This window comes from Heptranchias perlo, chromosome 3 (assembly GCF_035084215.1).
Source record: "Heptranchias perlo isolate sHepPer1 chromosome 3, sHepPer1.hap1, whole genome shotgun sequence".
NCBI lineage: Eukaryota > Metazoa > Chordata > Chondrichthyes > Hexanchiformes > Hexanchidae > Heptranchias > Heptranchias perlo.
In genome coordinates this window covers 43,956,961-43,980,054 of record NC_090327.1, presented here as the reverse complement: position 1 = coordinate 43,980,054, position 23,094 = coordinate 43,956,961, and the positions used below count along the sequence as shown (strand labels likewise).

Sequence of the window (23,094 nt, the reverse complement as noted above, 5' to 3'; positions counted from 1 at the left end):
GATTTATCTTTCTTCGGTCCATAGTGGATAAACTCACACTTTCCCACATTGAACTCCATCTGCCACAGTTTTGCCCATTTAATCTACCAATGTCCCTTTGCAACTTTCTGCTCCCATCTACACTACTTACTGTGCCACCTAACTCAGTGTTGTCAGCAAACTTGGATACACAGATTCCTTCATCTGAGTCATTGATAAATATAGTGAAAAGCTGAGGCCCCAGTACAGATCCCTGTGGGACACCACTAGTCACATCCTGCCAAATGGAGTACATACCCATTATCTTCACTCTCTATCTCCTACCTCCGAACCAATTCCCTACCCATGTCAATAGGTTGCCTCCAATTCCTCGTGCTTTCATTTTTGCTAAGTCGCTTGTGTAATATGAATAACCAGCTGTACTTGTTCAGGAGCACGAAAATGGAAAAAAATCCATTGACTTAAAAATAATTAAACAAGAGTAAAATTAGGAAGAAATAACAAATGGATAATTTTCCATCTGGCCTTAGTCGGTTGCCATGGATGTGATGTGTTTTGTAGCCATGGATGTGATGTGTTTTGTACATGTGAGGGATAATTGTGTAATGCACCACATTAATTACATGACAAACAAGTGTGCTAGGCAAAACACATTGAGCTTTATAATACTTCTTAGTCTTCTTAATAGACCACACACATATACATTGCCAACAAATAAGAGAGAGCCTTTGCATATACAGTATCTTTAAAGTATGTGACAACAATGCTCCAAAGCATACAAAGAAATACATTATTTATGCATATTAGTGCCATATTCTGTTCATCAACCTTCAGATAGTAAGTATGGAAAAACAAATAAAAAAAGATTTATTTAAAGAAATTTGGACCATAAAGCTAAAAATATAGAAAAGATTATTTTGAATGTAAACGACACAATGCTTCACATAAGCTACCACTCATTAATCTGTTGTAATGCTGTTCTTTCAACATGTACTTCTGTATCAATGTACAATTACAACTGATCTCAAGTGTTGATGTTCTTATTAGAGCCTGTGCCACATGTGATATCTTTGTCAGTTATTTTACCACTGCACATCCATGTCTATTAATTTAAAAGAACTAATTCCCAGAATCATTACTTGCTTCCCCATTTTAAACCTAAATCACTTGCTGAGTTGATAGCACCATATTTATTGGTTTTATTGTTAGTTGTAGTTGCTTTCACTTGCCCACCTCCATATTAAACATGCTGAAGCTGCCATAGTACATGGGTTGTTTCTAGCACAATTGCCTGGTAGATTGTGTAGATGCCTTTTTTAAAAAAAACAAAAATGTTATCGTTACAAATTGCCTCCATAGAATTTTGGATTTAATCAATATTAAAAGATAATTTTCCCTTCCTTTTCTGCTATTTTTCACCCCCCCCCCCCCACCCCGAAGGCATTGACTCCTTTCTGAGGTAAGAGTCCTAAGGCATTAGTCATCTTGCTCAAATGCTTATTCTTCATTTGTGATCCTAGACATTGCAAAATATTCGAGCATGTGGGACATCATAACCAAGTTCAATCACATCCTTACCCAATGTCCACAGCAGCAAGGAGAGGTAATACTGGCTAATTTTTTGGTCCCTAACTCAGAAGTGGTGAGACCAATTGTAGCAACGCAACAGCTGTCCCAGCTGCGAAACATAAGTTAGCACAGGTCATGGATTGAACCTGGGACATTCCTGGTAAAAATGGCTCAGCTACACATGGCATTAAAAAGCTCAATTTTCAAAAATTAACGAGTGCTAATTAAATATTCCTTTCTTTAAAATACAGGCTTATGAGCACAGTATGGGCTTGTAAACCTGCCGATATAAAATTGCTGATGTTTTGGAAAGTAATTAGAAGCTAAAAAGTCACATCAGTCCAAAGTTAAATTTGCAAATCCCAGCTGAGTGTTTGTCAATGTTTCAAAAGAGGAGAATGTCTCAATGATAGAACCATTACATTTGCTAATTTTCATCCAGGTCCAGATCAAGGTCAACTTCTGTCGTGAGTTTCAGATAAAAGAAACCATAAATAGCCACAAGTAAAATCACTATAGCTGCAATGATGAGTGCCACATCCTACAAAAGAAAAAAAAGATACATTTTAATATTGAACAAACATCAGAAAATGTACAATAGTTACAGCTCTCTATCCAGGATTTTTCTCCAATTAAAATTTGTTTAAAACAAGTGGATATTTTTGAGAAACAAACAGAAAAAAGATGCTTTCCGGTATTTTATTTTCAGATGGTAAGTACCAAACTGTTTATATTACTCAGCTCTCTGTATACTTGTGTCAGCCTACTTACTCAAAGAAACAACCACTGAGAAAAACATACACATATCCAGATGGTCAGTGAAAGCAATTGCTAGAATGTTTTTTGCAGATTAGTGAATATGAGTATCTCATTTCTGAAACCCATATTTTCATGTGAAGATAGGAGGAACGATTTTCTGAGTGCATGCTACGAACAGGGAGCCTCACCTGCTGGCCCGATATATCAGGAATTTGTGGGCACACTTCCACCAGTAGTGTGCATTCGGATATTCAGTCCTACGATATCTATTTTATTTAATTAATTTATACTGCAATCAGATTTCATGTAACATGCACTTTAATGTCCAACATTCTTTATAAACTCTACACAGCTGAAAAACAAAAATCTTATCTTTACTCTGAAACAAATTAGCTTCACAAACAAGGAAAATATAATAGAAAACAAACATTAAACCAAAAGCAAAATACTACAGGTGCTGGAAATCTTAAGTAAAAACAGAAAATGCTGAAAACACTTAGCAGATGACACACTGTTCACTTCCATGGTTAATACCTGGATTCACCTAAGTGGAGTAATATCTGCATACCACTGCTGACTATAATAAAGTACCACTGGTACTCTGCTCTCACCATATATTAAACATGCCCATAATAGAACTACCGGATTTGACTAAAATAGTAATTACGACAATTATTAGGAGCCCCTATTTGAATAAGCCAGAATAGTATCATCCTGATTTTGGGTGAATGGGGGTTCTAAAAATATGCCAAGTTAAATCTTAAGTAAGGTTTAATGAATCCAATTGTTTTATACATGTTTATTCATATTTTCTTCTAAATATGAAACTGCTATAGGTTGTTTAACTATAGGACTTCATTATCCTGCATGAAAACTCTAATACAATTGATGCACTTTAAGCAATAGATGATCTTTGACTAATATGGAACTGAAAATGACTAACAATATTAACATAGTTTCACTTTTTATACTATGCAACAAATTATTTATTAGCATCAGGCAAAGCACCGTGTACATGCATATAACTAAGGAAATTCCAGAGGAGGGAAGAGTACAGTAGTGTAGTGGTTATATTACTGGACTAGTAATCCAGAGGCCTGGACTAATTAATACAAAGAATGTGAGTTCAAAAAAAAATCTTCTTGTGGAGGCAGAGGGCATGGCTGAGGCACTAAATGAATACTTTGCATCCGTCTTCACTAGAGGAGAGGATGCTGCCATTGTAGCAGTAAAGGAGGCTAAAAATAGATCGAGAGGAGGTACTTAAAAGATTGACAGTACTCAAAGTAGAAAACTCATCTGTTCCAAATGGGATGCATCCTAGGTTACTGAGGGAAATAAGGGTGGAAATTGCGGAGGCTCTGGCCACAATCTTCTAATTCTCCTTAGATATGAGGATGGTGCCGGAGGACTGGAGGATTGCAAATGTTACACCCTGTTCAAAAAAGGGGAGAGGGATAAACCCAGCAATTACAGGCCAGTCAGCCTAACGTCAGTGGTGGGGAAGCTTTTAGAGACAATAATCTAGAACAAAATTAATTGGCACTTGGAAAAGTATGGGCTAATAAATGAAAGTCAGCACTGATTTGTTAAAGGAGTATCGTGTTTGACTAACTTGATTTGAGTTCTTTGATGAAATAACGGAGAGAGTTGATAAGGGTACTGCGGTTGATGTTGTGTTTATGGACTTTCAAAAGTCCATTTGATAAAGTACCACATAATAGACTTATTAGCAAAATTAAAGCCCATGGGATTAAAGGAACAGTGGCAGTGTGGATAAAAAAAATGGCTAGGGGACAGACAGCAAAGAGTAGTGGTGAATGATTGTTTTACATACTGGAGGGAAGTATACAGTGGTGTTCCCCAGGGGTCAGTATTAGGACCACTGCTCTTTTTTTAATACATTAATGACCTGGACTTGGGTATAGAGGGTATAATTTCAAAGTTTCAAGATGACATAAAACTCGGAAATATAATAAACAATGTGGAGGATAGTAACAGACTTCAGGAGGACATAGATAGACTGGTGAAATGGGCAGATATATAACAGATGAAATTTAATGCAGAGAAGTGTGAAGTGATACATTCTGGTAGGAAGAATGAGAGAAGCAATATAAACTAAATGGTACAATTTTAAAGGGGGTGCAGGAATAGAGAGACCAGGGGGTGCACATGCATAAATCTTTGAAGGTGGCAGGACAAGTTGAGAAGGCTGTTAAAAAAGCACATGGGATCCTGGGCTTTATTAAAAGAGGCATAGAGCACAAAAGCAAGGAAGTTATGCTAAACCTTTATAAAACAGTGGTTAGGCCTCAGCTGGAGCAGTGTGTTCAATTCTGTGCACCGCACTTTAGATAGGATGTCAAAGTCTTAGAGAGGGTGCAGAAGAGATTTACTAGAATAGTGCCTGGGATGAGGGACTTCAGTTGTGAGGAGAGCCTGGAGAAGCTGGGGTTGTTCTGCCTAAAATGGTGGTGGAAGCAGATTCAATAGTAACTTTCAAAAGGGAATTGGATAAATACTTGAAGGGAAAACACTTACAGGGCTATGGGGAAACAGAAGGGGAATAGGACTAATTGGAGAGCTCTTTCAAAGAGCTTTCACAGGTACGATGGGCCGAATAGCCTCCTCCTGTGCTGTACCTACTATGATATTATGATATGAATTCCCACCATTGCAGTTTGAGAATTTGAATTCAGTTTTAAAAAATCTGGAATCAGTAAACATGACCATCAAGCTGTTCGGCTGTCATAAAAACCCAACTGGTTCATCAATGTCCTTTAGGGAAAGAAATCTGCCATCTTTACCAGGTCTGGCCTGTATGTGACTCCAGTCCCACACCAATGTTGTCGCCTCTTAAATGCCCTCTGTAGTGGCCTAGCAGACACTCAAACTATTACAAAGAATATTACAAGAAGACAGCCTACCATCACATGCTCATGGCAACTAGGGGGACAATAAAGGCTGGCCTTGCCAGCGACGCCAACATCCCGAGAATAAATTTTAAAAATTTATGCCAGAAACTGAACTTGAAAATGGGGTCATAAAGGGCAAAATATTTTCTGTGCGGAGAACCTAGAAGCTCGTGTGTATGTGCGAACACGTTGTTTTTGCTCCTAGTTAGTCTGGACTCTGCAGCACTGTTGTGAAGGTTTGTGTGGTCCCATTCTGAGCTGAAGAATGGAGCACAACATAATTGGGAGAGGTGAGGAAGAGGCTGTAAAGTGAAGTACAGATAGGGAAGGGAAGCTATTGACAGTCAAGGTCCGCCTGATGCAATTTACAGGCGGGCCTGTCAATGGGCGCATAGTCATCCCACCTGTTTCTGGTCAAATCAGGAACCTACACCAGTTATAGAAGCTCGCCTGCAATTTTTAAGGTACAAATGTGAATACTCTCTATCCATCTGTACCAGGCACTCAGTGGCCTAACCAGAGGTCCTTAAAGGAACCGTTGCAGGCCACTCAAAAGATGGCCACTGAAATTTTTTAATTGAGTGCTTCTCCTGGACCCACAATCCAGCTTGCTCGAGGACCCTCTTCCTGGCTTCGCCTTACCCCCAAGACCCAATCTGCCGGCCGGCCCAGCATGGGAGGCAACCGATCTCCTGCCCTCTCAGAACCAGCAAACTGCAGCATGGGCACCTGTTTGGTACCTGCAGCAGTCAAATGAGGCCTGAACCCCAAATGCTTCGGGCCTCCCGACACCGGCTTTGCGCAAGTGGTGTGGCTGCTCCACGGACTTCTTTACATTGTAAAATAAATGCTGTTTTCCTATAAACATTTATTGATTTTTTAGAAATGTAACGCACAAGAAACATTGCAACATGCATATATGTGTATAATATATAACACGTTAATTTCAACTAAAATATGTCCAACGTCATAATGCCTTTCAAAATTAGAAATCAGTATCAGAACTCTAAAATAGTTTACAGGAATTTTTTTTAATGCACTTTATTACATCAAATAGTTCAAACAATTGATTATTCTTTTGAGTGCAGTGACTGTTACGTAGGCAAACACAGCAATAATTCTGCATCAATAACATCCCACAAACAACAAAGAGATAATTGACCAGTTAATGTTTTTTGTTGTATTGATTTTGGGATGAACATGGGCCAGGGTGAATTTCCAGCTCTTTTTCAAATAATGCCATGGGATCTTTAACATTTACCTGAAGAGGCGAACATGTTGTCAATTTAATCTTTCATCTCAAGCACCGCTGACAGTACAGCACTTCTTCAGTACTTCACTGGAGTGTCAGCTCAAGTTATATGCTAAAGTCCTGCCATGGGATTCAAGCCCACAACCTTCTTCTGACCCAGAATAAAATTGGTTGCTAACTGAGTTAAGGAGACTGATTATTGAAGAAACATGCTTGGAATACTGTAACCACTTGTAATAGAAAGTGCTACTGTACAACTGATATAAAGCAGACTGTATGGTAATGTGAATGTGCTCAGTGTCTTTAAACTGGAGACACTGCTATCTTTGTGTACCTGTTAGTGAGAAGAGAGCAGTTTGAGAAATGAACTCCTGATCACTATGAATGGTGTGTCCCTTACAGCTCAGCTCTCTGATTTCCTGTGCTTTTCCAGAGGTCGCCTTATAGATTTCCTGCTCTGAAAGCATCTTCCTTCCACTGAGTCTTTCTGTCTGTCTTCTTTCCTTGGATGTTAGTTCTGGGATTTTTCCAATTTTACCCCTCCTCTTTACTGCAGTTCAATTCATTCTCCTTCTCACATACCATGATGGGCTTCTCTCCTCTCTTCCAGGTATGTGTGGCTTGGGATGTGGCTGAATTATTTGTGAAAATATTTATAACTATGAACCTATATTTTTTTTTAAGTGCAACTACATGAGATATGAAACTATTTTCCAGTTAAACTAATGGAATGAGATAAGAGGACAATTATTAAAAAATATATTTAGTTACAGTCATCCTACATCAAGCTAATATACCACTATTTGTTATCTGTATGTAGTGAATGACATGATTTTATTTGCAACACATATGTAATCTTACCAGAATCAAAGGGGACGATTGATCTGCAGCTCCATCCTTTTTTTCTGTTTGTTGTGTGCCACTTTCAACCTAACTACACTTCTAACATCCATGGTCCTCTTCTTGTACTGTTCTGCATCTCTGGTGATACTAGATATTTCATTTTTTTTCATCAACAGTCCAGGAATTTCAGCACTCTTATGCTGATTGGCAACCCAACAAAGTTCTACTTTGTTTTGGTAAGCTCCTTCGCCAAATATTTGAATTTTCTCCCCTGAGGAACAGGTTCCTAGAATTTTAGTGTTGCACACCATTGGAAGCATCTAACACCAGCAGAAGCTACATTAAACATGTTGATAAATGTGAAAAGCTTCAGCAACTTACTGTAGTTCTGGGGGGGACGGAAATGGCAACAAGAGAGACAGCAATATTTTTCTGCAGGCATGGCCCAAGAAAAAATGTTGTCTCTTTTGTTGACAAGAAAGTGAAAATAGCTTTTCTGGCAGCACAGCTGTAGTGGCCAACTCCCAACCAAAGGACAATGAGTTTGAATCACATCTGTGACTGATATTTGAACACGTCTGCCATCTCTGGGTAAGTTTTTCCAGTTTTCAGTTGTGCTACCAGCTGGAACACTGCGGGACAGTGGAATACTCCCCAACTTGGAAAGGGGTGATAGCCGAGGTTTAAAATAAGTGGCAGGAGCAATCCTATCCTGCCTGATCAAGAACTGGCTCAGATGGCTGTCAAAAAGACTGTGATCTGGACCATTTTATAGTGTAAGCAGAGGAGTTGCGCCATGGAAGAGAGTAGGGAGCAGAAAAACAGAAATAATTACAAGATCAAAAGCTTTTTTTGTCTTGCAACATCACGAAAAATATACTGAAGTTAAATGAATTCACACAAGCGCCATATAATTTTTAACTATTAGAATGTTTATGCCCATTTATGGATAGTTTATCTTATAACCAAAACATCTGCAGACTGTTTAAGAGTTTTTTTTGTTCTAATCGCAACATTCGTACATCTCAAGAGGCTAAGACTGTGTAAGAGAGCTTCCATTTATTTTTCCTGTATCCACAGCTGTGCTCACAGACCCATCTGGCCATACAGCTACTAATCTTAACAGGATGTAATAAACAAGTGACACACAACTGCAAGCTCCATCTGCTGAGGCCAGTGGACAGCAGGGCTGTTTGAAATAAGCATTGCTATCCCTAGCTGCATTAGCATGGTCATATCCAACGTTCTTATCTTTCCTTCTGGAAAGGCTTTCTAAGGTCACTATTGTTTAGTGTAAACTGCAATACAAAATGTTGATTTTTTTTAGGTGGCAAGATGACAAAAACTGCATAGTATGAAAGATAATGCATTCTTGTGCATGTATTACCATATAAATCTCTGTATATTACTGCTTTTATCAACTTAAAAAAAATTATGTAAAACCAAAATTAAACTTGCATACCTCAGTGCCACTCCTTGGGTAGTCTTAGGATTCAGTTAATTTTTTTCATACCCCTTAATCTACTGGTAAAATAGTTATTCACCACCATATTCAACCTGCCCGGGTCAGTAGCCCGGAAAGAGGACACTAAATCTGCAGAAAAGCACATTAACACACAAGTAAATGTTGGGCAACAGGGCAAATACTTAGACCAAAAGCATCCATCATAGCTTCCTGCTTCAGGGAGATGATCTGTAGGAATTCTTTGATCTGTAACAGTTTCTGCTCCAAATTGCCCGAACTTCAGAAGAAATTTGGGAAGCTTGCTGATGTGATAATCTTTTCCTTGTGATGATGGGCTTTCCTTATTTGAAGAATTTCCTGCACCAACATTTCTGACCACCAAATGGCGGCTGGACTAGTTGATTAGATTGCTTGTCTGGACAATACTTCGGGCCCTGGACTGAAGTTTTATCACAAAAAAGGTGCACTTGGTAAACAAGCATCAAATAAGCTACTGAAGCTATATACAGAGGGGTAGATATTCAACTTGCTGCCCAGGTGTAAAACTGGCATTGTGAATCAGCCGCCCGTTAGAGAAATCACCCGAATTTACAGGCAATTTCTATAACAGGCCGCTGATCCGCTAGTTTCATGCCTGGGTGGCAAGTTGAAAATCTACCTCTTGATCTCTAAAGAGACACAGCAGATCCAATAATGGCAGATTATTTTAGTCATGAGCAGGAGCTGTTGACCATTCTCCGATCAAATCCTAATAAAGGTAGTCTAAAGAATAGATAGAGTGCAAATTGCCTAAAAGTCTAAAGGGAGACTTCTGGGAGGTCCAAAGAAGCAGTTTAATATCTCGATCAGGAACTGTAGATCCCAATGCCAGGCAGCACCATTTTTAAAAAAATCATTACATTCCACCAGATTGGAAGACAGCAACCCTGGTGGGTTGAAGGACTGGTATAATTGGCTCCAGAGATTATTCACAAGAAGGATTTGGTGCTGCTGGGCAGCAGATCATCTGATGGCCAAAGCCTACTCCTGCAGCAGTCCTGAGAAATTACTTTCCCCAGCTATGTAGGTGCTGTATCCTAGCCCTTAGCAGAATCCTAAGCATTATGCAAAGTCTTCATATCATGTTTTAATGGAAAACATTTCCAACATTTCCGCCCCTGCCGTGGTACTGAAACAGCCCTTATGAAAGTCTCAAATGGCACCCTATGTGACTATGACCATGGTAAACTATCCCTCCTCATCCTTCTTGACCTGTCCGCAGCCTTTGACACAGCCGCTGACACCATCCTCCTCCATCGCCTCTCCTCCGTCGTCCAGCTGGGTGGGACCGCGCTCGCCTGGTTCCATTCTTATCGATTCAGTTGTAGCCAGAGAATCGCCTGCAATGGTTTCTCTACCTACTCCTGCAACGTTACCTCTGGAGTCCCCCAAGGATCTGTCCTTGGCTCCTTCCTATTTCTCATCTACATGCTGCCCCTTGGCGACATCATCCGAAAACAGGACATCAGGTTTCACATGTATGCTTACGACACCCAGCTCTACCTCCACCACCTCTCTCGACCCCTCCACCGTCTCTGATTTGGCACACTGCTTGTCCGACATCCAGTACTGGATAAGCAAATATTTCCTTCAACTAAATATTGGGAAGACAGAAGCCATTGTCTTTGATCCCCGCTGCAAACTCCGTTCCCTAGACACTGACTCCATCTCTCTCCCTGGCCACTGTCTGAGGCTGAACCAGATCGTTTGCAACCTTGGCATCCTATTAACCCTGAGATGAGCTTCCGGCCACATATCCATTCCATCACCAAGATTGCCTACTTCCACTCCGTAATATTGCGTGTCTCCACCCCTGCCTCAGCTCATCTGTTGCTGAAACCCTCATTCATGGCTTTGTTACCTCTAGACTTGACTATTCTGATGCTCTCCTGCCCGGCCTCCCATCTTCCACCCTCCATAAACTTGAGCTCATCCAAAACTCTGCTGCCCGTATCCTAACTTGCACCAAGTGCCTTTCACCCATCACCCCTGTGCTCGCTAACCTACATTGGCTCCCATTCCAGGAGCACCTCAATTTTAAAATTCTCATTGTCATTTTCAAATCCCTCCATGGCCTCGCCCCTCCCTATCTCTGTAACCTCCTCCAGCCATACAACCCTCTGAGATCTCTGTGCTCCTAATTCCTGGCTCTTGCGCATCCCTGATTTTAATCACTCCACCATTGGCAGCCGTGTCTTCAGTTGCCTAGACCCTAAGCTCTGGAATTCCCTTCCTAAACCTCTCCGCCTCTCTCTCCTCCTTTAAGATGCTCCCTAAAACCTACCTCTTTGACCAAGCTTTTGGTCACCTTTCCTAATATCTACTTATGTGGCTCGGCGTCAAATATTGTTTGATAATCGCTTCTGTGAAGCTCCCTGGGATGTTTTCCTACATTAAAAGCGCTATTAAAATACAAGTTGTTATTGTTGCTTTATAGCAACAGCAAAGATCATTCAGTGGTCAGTTATCATTCTTAAAGCCCAGGTAGTAGGATGGCCTAACAACAGAGTATTACAGGATGACCTAGCAAAAGATTGTTTTTATAGTTTGTAAAACAAATACAAGCAAACAAGAACAATACAAGAAATATTCAGACTCAGGAAGTCACTTACTTGCTGATGAAGGGGAAAAAGGACAGGTTAGCCCATGAACTGTCATTAGAAAGGAAGGTCACAAGAGTAATGCCCAAACTTACCACGTTAAAAACATCATTGGAGAGTAATTTTTTAAAGATTTCATCAGTTGGAAGCGTGGGCTTACTACTACGGTTATTGGAAGATGCTGGAATGAAGAATATAAAGTACCGAGGGAACAGCCCGATTTACATAAGTTAGGGATAATAATTTCTCCAAGTCAAAATGATTGAAAATTTTGGCAATGAAACAGTGATGCACCCAAATTACATAGCATAAAAATAATCTCAAAAGAGCATACAAGAGCATATAAAACAGTAAAGTTGCATTTAAGCCTTAAGGAAAACAAATAATTTCAATCCAATTTGTTAATATAAGATCAGACTCAGCATCTTTTGAATATACAGTACAAAGCCAATCTGTTTCTCATTGTTTATAATGCACTATACATAATAATAACTACTGAAATTATATGAATACTGAACTACAAGCTTAAGTGCCTGACCAAGATCAGTAATCAAGGTCAAAAATAATAATGTGCATTTGAATTTGTATCGCAATAGCAAATTTTGGGAGGGAACTAATTCCATCATCAGACAATGCAACAGCAGGTAACACATGCTTGAAATACAGAGAGATTCGCTTTGCAGCATTATAGGAAAAAAAAATAATTTCTTGGATACTGTAAACTATGTCACAGAGAAAAAAAAAATCATAAAAAGGTAACTATTTTGTTCCAGTTATGTGCAGTATAATGTACTATTTCAATGCCAAGGAAGATTTGTAACAACCATGTCTTGACAAAATTACGTGATGTGACATTCTTTGAAAAATGCAAGTATCTTCAGTGTAAAATAAATTGTCCCTGGCAGGGTACAGTGTTCAGTAGCTGCAATGATGGTGCTTTTTCACATCGCTCAGTGCTGCGGAAGGAATCCATCATTTTTTTGTTGCAGCATTGCGTAGAAAAGGTTAGTGTGAAGTCCTTTAACCATGCAACAGTTTAAAACAAATTGGGGCCCTCATCTCTCTGCTCTTACATACAAATGCAATATCTGAATATCTAATGTTGTGCAGCAAAAAACTACCAACGTTAAATTTAAAGTTTTAATCTTTGACCTTCTCTATTAATTATGGTATTTGGGATACTGTATTTTTTTAAATGATGGCAGATGTTTCCACTGATCATGTTGTTAGGTTAATGTTTTACTTTGTTATCTGATGATATAGACTTTGTTAAAGAGGTACTTTTTCCTCCTTATGTAGACTATCTATCACCACAGATGATGAGATATATATAGATGAGGAAGGCCTTTTGGTATGTCCCAGATCATCCATCCAGAAAGAACACTAGCCATTTCTTAAATGATTCCAGGTTTTTGACTTCATTGCTCTACCTAGAAGTTTATTCCTTTTGCTGATCACTTTTTATGTGAAGAAAATCTTCCTGGTATCAATTCTATATTTGCCTTTTACTAGTTTAAACGTATGCCAATTTGTTTCATTGTCATGGTTCAATTTGAAGCAATTCTCCAGATTTACATCTTCTATACTATCTCTGATGTACATCTATGGGGTCCCTCTTAGTTGCCTCCTTCCAAGAAGAAAAGCCCAAATTCTTCAGTCTTTCCGCTTAATTGAGTCCTATAATGCAGGGAAATGTCTTGTGGCTATTCTCTGCATTGCCTTCAGGTCTTGATTGTCTCTTTTGTATGTGTATCTCAGTTACCAGAACACACAATGTACTTAATTTAATCTGGTATGACCAGAAAGCATTGTATAGTTTAATCAGGACTTCCTCCAATTTGTACTCCCACTGCCTTGGCTATTAGTTCAGTATTGTATTTGCCTTCTTAATTTCTACTTGGTAGTGATTGGACATGTTAAGTGGTGAGTATATTAAAACCCTTAGATCGCTTTCAGCTTCACCTGTAGCTATTTCAACACCATTTCACCTGTAGCTATTTCAACACCATTCATGAAATGTTTTGCTTGCCTATTTCTTTCCATCTGCAATATTTTATAGTTGTCTACATTAAATTTCAACTGTCACTGTCACACATATTTTATATATTTCATCTGACTCATTTTGTACCATCCTTTTCCTCTTTGACATAACAGAGGCTTATTGTATGTAGACTTCAGCAATGGAATAGATGGTAATCTGTGACCAGCTGCCAGGAGCACAATTTGGCTACAATGAGCTATTCGTTTCCTGTTTCCTCCACCAAAGAAAAAATAACCACCATGTAATAGTGAGAAAATATAAGCTGAAAATTGACAAAATTCACATTTGTTTGAATGGGCATTTTTAAATATGATTGCTGGTCAATACACTAAGTAAAACAAAATGAAATTCAATTCAATTACTTTATATTTTAAAATGTTTTTAACATAAAACAGAGAGCATTAGAATAAACTAAGTGGCGCTGGACCTCAAGACTGTACGTCTGAAGGAGTTCCTCAGGGCAGTGTCCTAGGCTCAACCATCTTCAGCTGCTTCATCAATGACCTTCCCTCCATCTTAAGGTCAGAAATGGGGATGTTTGCTGATGATTGCACAGTGTTCAGTTCCATTTGCAACCCCTCAAATAATGAAGCTGTCCGTGCCCACATGCAGCAAGACCTGGACAACATCCAGGCTTGGGCTCAGAAGTGGCAAGTAACATTCGCACCAGACAAGTGCCAGGCAATGACCATCTCCAACAAGAGAGAGACTAACCACCTCCCCTTGACATTCAATGGCATTACCATCGCCAAATCCCCCACCATCAACATCCTGGGGGGGGTCACCATTGACCAGAAACTTAACTGGACCAGCCATATAAATACTGTGGCTACAAGAGCAGGTCAGAGGTATTCTACGGCAAGTGACTCACTTCCTGACTCCCCAAAGCCTTTCCACCATCTACAAGGCACAAGTCAGGAGTGTGATGGAATACTCTCCACTTGCCTGGATGAGTGCAGCTCCAACAACACTCAAGAAGCTCGACACCATCCAGGACAAAGCAGCTCGCTTAATTGGCACCCCATCCACCACCTTAAACATTCACTCCCTTTGCCTCCGGCGCACAGTGGCTGCAGCGTGTACCATCCACAGGATGCACTGCAGCAACTCGCCAAGGCTTCTTCGACAGCACCTCCCAAACCCGTGACCTCCACCACCTAGAAGGACAACAGCAGCAGGCACATGGGAACAACACCACCTGCACGTTCCCCTCTAACTCACACACCATCCCGGCTTGGAAATATATCGCCGTTCCTTCATCGTCGCTGGGTCAAAATCCTGGAACTCCCTTCCTAACACCATTCTCTGTGGGAGAATCTTCACCACACGGACTGCAGTGGTACAAGAAGGCGGCTCACCACCACCTTCTCAAGGGCAATTAGGGGTGGGAAATAAATGCCGGCCTCGCCAGCGACGCCCACATCCCATGAACGAATAAAAAAAAATGTTATATAGTTCAGTGTTAGAAAGCATTAATTTCTCCCTGTATCACCATTAAATTAATTTATTTAACTTTATTTGCACCATATGTTATGCAGCTATGTAATAGTGAGCCAACAGCTGGACTTAAACTTGTCTTAATAGCTAAGAAAACAGTCAGGTAGAGGTGGAGACAGGAGGCTCCAAACTTCTCCCCTTTTTGTCATATTCCTGTATTTGGGGTGGGATGTGCGGATACGACTAGGAAATTCAGGGCATGAGAGACATCACAAAAGGCATGGTGGCAAAACTGTGAGGGACATGTCAGAACATTGAATACTTATATGATGATAACGTGACTGGTAAAATGAAAGGGGCAAGCCAGACAGGAGTGGAGTAAGATAGTTGAGCTGCAAGAAAATTAGTGCACAGGTTTGGAGAAAAAGGAAAATGTGCTTGTGTTATGGCAGTAGGAGGTGTGTACCAGGGCAATGAAAATAATTCAGATAAAAAAAAGCACTACAATGAAATTACTGCTTTTCAGACCACACACATGGCAAAAAGGGATTCTATACTATTATACCAATGTAAAGGCATTATGCTTTTACTAGAATTATGTTTGGATCAGGTATGTATTTATCTAACCATGACTATCTGAATTAAAGCTGGCATCACAAGGGGAGAAAAGCATTAAGTACTATGCATTTAAAATAGTGGTTTCTTTTTTGGTATTAATTACACAGGAAAGTAGGAACAGTGGATTAATAATTCAAGCTAAGAACAATAAGTACTGTGCAATACAATGCACGATACTACTTAGCTTTGTAATCAGATGTGGAAGGTGCACGTTGCATTACCAGAAGTTTTTTCTATATAATATTCTGAATTTGGATCGCACAGAATACAATCAGGCAGCCTTCTGCTTATAGATTTGCTTTTACATCACAGACTATTGAAGACTTATGGTAATTTCCAGTTTTAAGTGCAATACTACATAAATATTTAGTTCCTAACATTCCACACAGATTGTGAAATGTCACAAACAATATTTCAGAGAAATAATCAATATTCAGTTCATTTATCTTTAGGGAAAAGATACTTGACATCCACTGAAATTTAATGAAGGTTATCAAACAACTACACACACCCTTATTCCTGGTGCTGTTTTCTTGGCTTCTGCTTTCAATTTTGTTGCTTTTAAAACTGATTTGGTTTTCTTATAATCTTGTTTTCCTGAGGGTAATAAAACAATTGTTAGTGATATGCATTATTTCCATATGAAAAGGACTTTTTAAGCATCTTTTAAACACTATTGACAATACAGAATATATTGTCAAATTAAAACTAGATCAATGATGGACATTCTGTATTAAACTTATTTATGAAAGCACTGTAACATCAGAATACTAGGTGCCAAAAATATTCAATTTGTTTTATTTCAAATTTAGTTATGGAATAATTAGAAGACCTCCATATCTCCAAAATACCACTACCATGTCTTCAATTAGCTATCAGAAAATAAGCTTTGACGATAAGCTCCATTGTCTTTTGCCCTAAAATCAATGCAGAAAGGCCTTGTGTAAATGATGATATTCCCCTCCCACATCTGATATGAAGTAGATCAGGAATTATCCAAACTTTTCATCTTTGTGGGCCACTTTCATCCTTGAGCCAAACTCCTCTGGTCATGATCCCAATGGTGAATCCACAGTGTTTGCAGGGGACAACACTTTATTTACTTGGGTTAAGCGGGTGGAACAGCCACCTGTCCATGACTGCCGGTAACTGTAGCATCCATCCGTCCCTATGGGAAAGGAAGAAGGGGGTTTCTGCCTAGGTCTTTTCCCCCACCCCTAATTTTGGCCATGTTCCCTCTGGCCCCAAAGAATAAGGTTGGGGGGGGGGGGCGATCTGTAAAACACTTTTAAAAATCTTATCTTCAGGCCACTTGCCTGGCCCAGATCCAACTGGTGGGGCTCATATATATTCTTTTGGAGGCCTGTACAACTCACCTCACTTCGCATACCAGCTTCCACTGATATGTCCCAGTGTAATCTAAGGATTAGGAACATGGAATCTCTGCCCCCTTGCTTGATTTGCCTTGTAAGAGATAGATAGATCTCAAGCTGCCAACACTAAAGGATCTTGGTGTTCAGATTTAGGATTTATCTACTACAGAGCGGGGAACATTGTCAGCTGACCTTTCCATGTCTCCAGCCCACAAAAGTTAACAAAAGAAATCAGAGTTATCAGTATAAACACAAATAGAAATTGAATTGCAGGTCTTGTGTGCCACATATGGGCTATAGTTTGGGCACCGCAGAAGTAGAGGTAATACTATATAAAGACTCCAGAGTCAAAATAGACATTGTGAAAATGGGATGAAGCCAGTGTGCAGTTCCACTTGAAGTGATACACAAATCATAGAAAGTTATGGTACAGAAGAAGGTCAATCGCCCCATCATGTCAGTGCCGGGAATGGGCCTTAGATTCAAGTGGTAACCAGTACAGTGAAGTACCCACTCAGTACTGCATTTGCTTTTTGATGGAATGCCCTAACAGACAGTGGTAAAAGCAAAATCCGTAATAGTTTTAAAAAGAGAAGTGAGTAAATACCTGAAATAGAAAAAAATGTAAAAGGGTATGGGGAAGGGCAGGAGAATGGGATTAAGGGGCTAGCTCTTTCAGAAAGCACAGGCACGATAAGCTAAATGACCTCCTTCTGTTCTGTAAAATGCCATAATTCTAAGGGATCAAATACATAATTCCTTGAATGTGCAAATGCAGGTAGATAATTAGCATTTTGGATTTTATAAATAGGAGCAAAAAGTACAAGAACGAAGAGTTGACGATTAACTGTGGTCTACCATTGATTTTTTTTTATTCGTTCACGGGATGTGGGCGTCGCTGGCAAGGCCAGCATTTATTGCCCATCCCTAATTGCCCTTGAGAAGGTGGTGGTGAGCCGCCTTCTTGAACCGCTGCAGTCCGTGTGGTGACGGTTCTCCCACAGTGCTGTTAGGAAGGGAGTTCCAGGATTTTGACCCAGCGGCAATGAAGGAACGGCGATATATTTCCAAGTCGGGATGGTGTGTGACTTGGAGGGGAACGTGCAGGTGGTGTTGTTCCCATGTGCCTGCTGCTCTTGTCCTTCCAGGTGGTAGAGGTCGCGGGTTTGGGAGGTGCTGTCGAAGAAGCCTTGGCGAGTTGCTGCAGTGCATCCTGTGGATGGTACACACTGCAGCCACAGTGCACCGGTGGTGAAGGGAGTGAATGTTTAGGGTGGTGGATGGGGTGCCAATCAAGCGGGCTGCTTTATCTTGGATGGTGTCGAGCTTCTTGAGTGTTGTTGGAGCTGCACTCATCCAAGCAAGTGGAGAGTATTCCATCACACTCCTGACTTGTGCCTTGTAGATGGTGGAAAGGCTTTGGGGAGTCAAGAAGTGAGTCACTCGCCGCAGAATACTCAGCCTCTGACCTGCTCTCGTAGCCACAGTATTTATATGGCTGGTCCAGTTAAGTTTCTGGTCAATGGTGACCCCCAGGATGTTGATGGTGGGGGATTCGGCGATGGTAATGCCGTTGAATGTCAAGGGGAGGTGGTTAGACTCTCTCTTGTTGGAGATGGTCATTGCCTGGCACTTATCTGGCGCGAATGTTACTTGCCACTTCTGAGCCCAAGCCTGGATGTTGTCCAGGTCTTGCTGCATGCGGGCTCGGACTGCTTCATTATTTAAGGGGTTGCGAATGGAACTGAACACTGTGCAGTCATCAGCGAACATCCCCATTTCTGACCTTATGATGGAGGGAAGGTCATTGATGAAGCAGCTGAAGATGGTTGGGCCTAGGACACTGCCCTGAGGAACTCTTGCAGCAATGTCCTGGGGCTGAGATGATTGGCCTCCAACAACCACTACCTTCTTCCTTTGTGCTAGGTATGACTCCAGCCACTGGAGAGTTTTCCCCCTGATTCCCATTGACTTCAATTTTACTAGGGCTCCTTGGTGCCACACTCGGTCAAATGCTGCCTTGATGTCAAGGGCAGTCACTCTCACCTCACTTCTGGAATTCAGCTCCATGTTTGGACCAAGGCTGTAATGAGGTCTGGAGCCGAGTGGTCCTGGCGGAACCCAAACTGAGCATCGGTGAGCAGGTTATTGGTGAGTAAGTGCCGCTTGATAGCACTGTCGACGACACCTTCCATCACTTTGCTGATGATCGAGAGTAGACTGATGGGGCGGTAATTGGCCGGATTGGATTTGTCCTGCTTTTTGTGGACAGGACATACCTGGGCAATTTTCCACATTGTCGGGTAGATGCCAGTGTTGTAGCTTTACTGGAACAGCTTGGCTAGAGGCGCAGCTAGTTCTGGAGCACAAGTCTTCAGCACTACAGCTGGGATGTTGTCGGGGCCCATAGCCTTTGCTGTATCCAGTGCACTCAGCCGTTTCTTGATATCACGTGGAGTGAATCGAATTGGCCAAAGACTGGCTTCTGTGATGGTGGGCATATCGGCTGGAGGCCGAGATGGATTATCTACTCGGCACCTCTGGCTGAAGATGGTTGCAAACGCTTCAGCCTTGTCTTTTGCACTCACGTGCTGGACTCCGCCGTCATCGAGGATGGGGATGTTTGCAGAGCCTCCTCCTCCCGTTAGTTGTTTAATTGTCCACCACCATTCTCGACTGGATGTGGCAGGACTGCAGAGCTTTGATCTGATCCGTTGGTTGTGGAATCGCTTAGCTTTGTCTATAGCATGTTGCTTCCGCTGTTTAGCATGCATGTAGTCCTGAGTTGTAGCTTCACCAGGTTGGCACCTCATTTTTAAGTATGCCTGGTGCTGCTCCTGGCATGCTCTTCTACACTCCTCATTGAACCAGGGTTGATCCCCTGGCTTGTTGGTAATGGTAGAGTGAGGAATATGCCGGGCCATGAGGTTACAGATTGTGCTGGAATACAATTCTGCTGCTGCGGATGGCCCACAGCGCCTCATGGATGCCCAGTTTTGAGCAGCTAGATCTGTTCTGAATCTATCCCATTTAGCACGATGGTAGTGCCACACTACACGTTGGATGGTGTCCTCAGTGCGAAGACGGGACTTCATCTCCACGAGGACTGTGCGGCGGTCACTCCTACCAATACTGTCATGGACAGATGCATTTGCGACAGGTAGATTGGTGAGGACGAGGTCAAGTAAGTTTTTCCCTCGTGTTGGTTCACTCACCACCTGCCGCAGGCCCAGTCTGGCAGCTATGTCCTTCAGGACTCGGCCAGCACGGTCAGTAGTGGTGCTACCGAGCCACTCTTGGTGATGGACATTGAAGTCCCCCACCCAGAGTACATTTTGTGCCCTTGCTACCCTCTGTGCTTCCTCCAAGTGGTGCTCAACATGGAGGAGGACTGATTCATCAGCTGAGGGAGGACAGTAGGTGGTAATTAGCAGGAGGTTTCCTTGCCCATGTTTGACCTGATGCCATGAGATTTCATGGGGTCCAGATTCAATGTTGAGGACTCCCAGGACCACTCCCTCCTGACTGTATATCACTGTACCGCCACCTCTGGTGGGTCTGTCCTGCCAGTGGGACAGGACATACCCAGGGATGGTGATGGAGGAGTCTGATTTGAGTAGTGTGTGCAGTTTTGGGTAACCCATTATAGAAAGAACATTAAATTCACAGAGAACATACAGCGTGGGATCACCAGGATGATACTGGGATGAGCAATTATGACGCTGATTGGGATATTGGGACTATTTCTCCTGGGGCAGTGAAGGCTAGGAGGGGATTTAATAGAGGATTTTTTTTAATTATGAAAAGTTTTGATTGGGTGAATAGGAAAAGAGTATTTCCTCTGGGTGGGGAGTCAATGATGACAGAGTCATTAAATTAAAATGGTCACTGAGCGAGGCGAGAGGTTAGGAGAAATTTCTTTACGCAGAGGGTTGTTGGAGCACGGAATGCTTTACCACGGAGAGCAGTTGAGGCAGATACCATTGCATCTTTCAAGGGCAAAGTTAATACATATTTGAAGTAGAGGAAGGTAGAGGACTATGGGGAAAAAGCAAAATAGAGGGATTAGTTTTGGATTGCTCTAGCAAAGAGTTAAGAAGAACTAGTTGAGGTCAGGCTTTTGAAACAGGCCAAGGGCTTGAATTAGAAACTTTAATAAAGGCACTAAAAGACACAATTTAGTCTTATTGTCAAATATGTGATTTTTCATGTTTTTATTATACTTGAAAACTTATTTTGGACATTCAAATTTCATTGAGAAATAACAGGGAGCAAGAAGATTTGCTAATTTCTGAGTGATTTGATTGGTTTGCATGGCTAACCTTGTGTTCTTCCAACAAATTCAAATATGTGTGTATCCAATGAATAATGCATGCAAGAAATTTGCTCGGCAGAATAAATTTGTGTATCACTCTCAACTGCAAGAAATTGATTAACTTTACAAATTATTTAGCATAAATTTACAAATTATTAAATCGTGGGTGGGGAAGAACAATAAGCCAGAGATAAGTAGAAAAACTAATGCTAAAAATAGTAATGTTATAAATGAAAAGCCGCAACAGAAAGTAAATGTTATACATAGAGGAAGTGTGCACTATAAAATTTTAATACACTACTAGCTGAATATTCAAAGTGAATCTGAGGTTTTATAAGAGGTGTTATACTAAGTTATATTACCAATGACATTTATCAGCATTGAGGGCGACCTGTAATCTGGGAGCACTAGGAAGGGAACATGGGATCTTGCATTACTGGGATGGGGTCTCAAAGTCTAGCTGTATTTTCAGGGATATCCCAGGGACTAGGACCAGCGTTTGGGGTGTCCCAGAGTTCCAGGAACACTGGCAAGCGACGTCCTAGATGCAGTGTGGCAGTTCCTGGGATTACTAAAAGAGAGATCCTGGAATCCGGGGGCATTGGGAGGGAATCTGAGTGTCTGGAAGCTTGGGGTGGTTCTGGGATCAGGGACCACTGGGAATGCAGTCAAGGGGTTTATGAGCACCGAGAGGGGGTTCCGGGATCTAAGAGCAGGGTTCAACAGGGTTGAACAGCCTTGTGGGAGAAGAGGGTCCAAAAGAATGGGTAGGATACTGAGGTATGGAGGACTGAGGAGTCCTAGACTGTGTTAGAATTCAGCTCGGGGAGGGCGTGGAGGGGTGCTGAAGTAAGGTGTGCGCATAAGTTCTGGTGAAGGGCGGTAGCAACAGGTGGGGTGGCAGGGGTAAGGGTACATTTGCGGAAGGTATTAAGAGTCTGGCAGCAATTTCAGAGGGGATATCTGGTCTGGGAGCACCATTCATGGAAGAGGGACGACTTAGGGGTGGGGGGTGCCTGGTATGTGATAGTAGTAGGAACAGTTCTGGAGTGCAGGAGCAGTGGAGAAGGATGTTCTGTGGTCTGAGAGCATTGAAGGTGGATAGTGTTTAATAACATTGAGGAGGAAGGGGTACAGAACAAAGTGGTCTGATCTGCCTCTGACCCCTGAAGTGCCACCAAATGATTTTACTTGTCATCCACTTTGAGTTGGTCTGCTGTCCATTTTGGCCATTCAGCTCCTCTCCCCTCTCACACCACCAAGTTCCCCAACTATCTGGGCACTCGTAGTGGCCATCTTCTGACTCTCTTTAAAACACAAAGTGCACTGTTACTGCTTTTGAAGACTACACAGAGAAGCCATTTACACAGGTGTGATGAATTAGAATGTTTATGTTGTGAGGATTTTAAACAAACACAGGTGTATGCAATTAGCCAGGGTTTGTTTACTTGAAAAGTTTTCAAATTCAATTTGTTTGTTTTTTTATTCTGAAAGGGAAAAAAACTCTCAAATACATTTTCTTTTACAATAAATGCAGAAAAAAATGACATTTAATAGCTAGGAGATCTCATGTGGTGTTGCAGAGTCTGAAGTTCTGGAAGAACAAGGGTTTAGGCCTCAGTTAGAATATTGTGTCCAGTTTTGGTCTTCTCACGTGGTGGGGGATATTGAGGCTTTGGAAAGGGTGCATAAAAGGGTCACAATATTAATTTCCACCCAGATAGGCCAAACGAGCTGGGTCTCTATACTTCAGAAAATGTAGACTCGGGAACGATTTGATCAAGGTTTATAAAATATTGAAGATACTAGATTGTGTTTATGTGGCCCAATTATTATAGGTTAGGGAGGACCAGAGGTCGCGCTTGCATATGAAAGGGCAGGACTAGGTT

General features: G+C 41.4%; 1 protein-coding gene across 1 annotated transcript in view; it reads right to left on the bottom strand.

Annotated features, from left to right (window-relative positions):
* Positions 1 to 616: 616 nt before the first annotated feature.
* Positions 617 to 23,094, bottom strand: part of triqk (triple QxxK/R motif containing) — a 110,207-nt gene continuing 87,729 nt past the window's right edge. Inside the window, exons 3-4 of the mRNA XM_067979361.1 lie at positions 16,029 to 16,114; positions 617 to 2,089 (exon numbers count right to left, since the gene is read on the bottom strand). Of these exons, the coding sequence (XP_067835462.1) occupies positions 1,976 to 2,089; positions 16,029 to 16,114 (200 nt within the window). The 3' untranslated portion in view covers positions 617 to 1,975. The remainder of the gene's footprint in view (positions 2,090 to 16,028; positions 16,115 to 23,094) is intronic.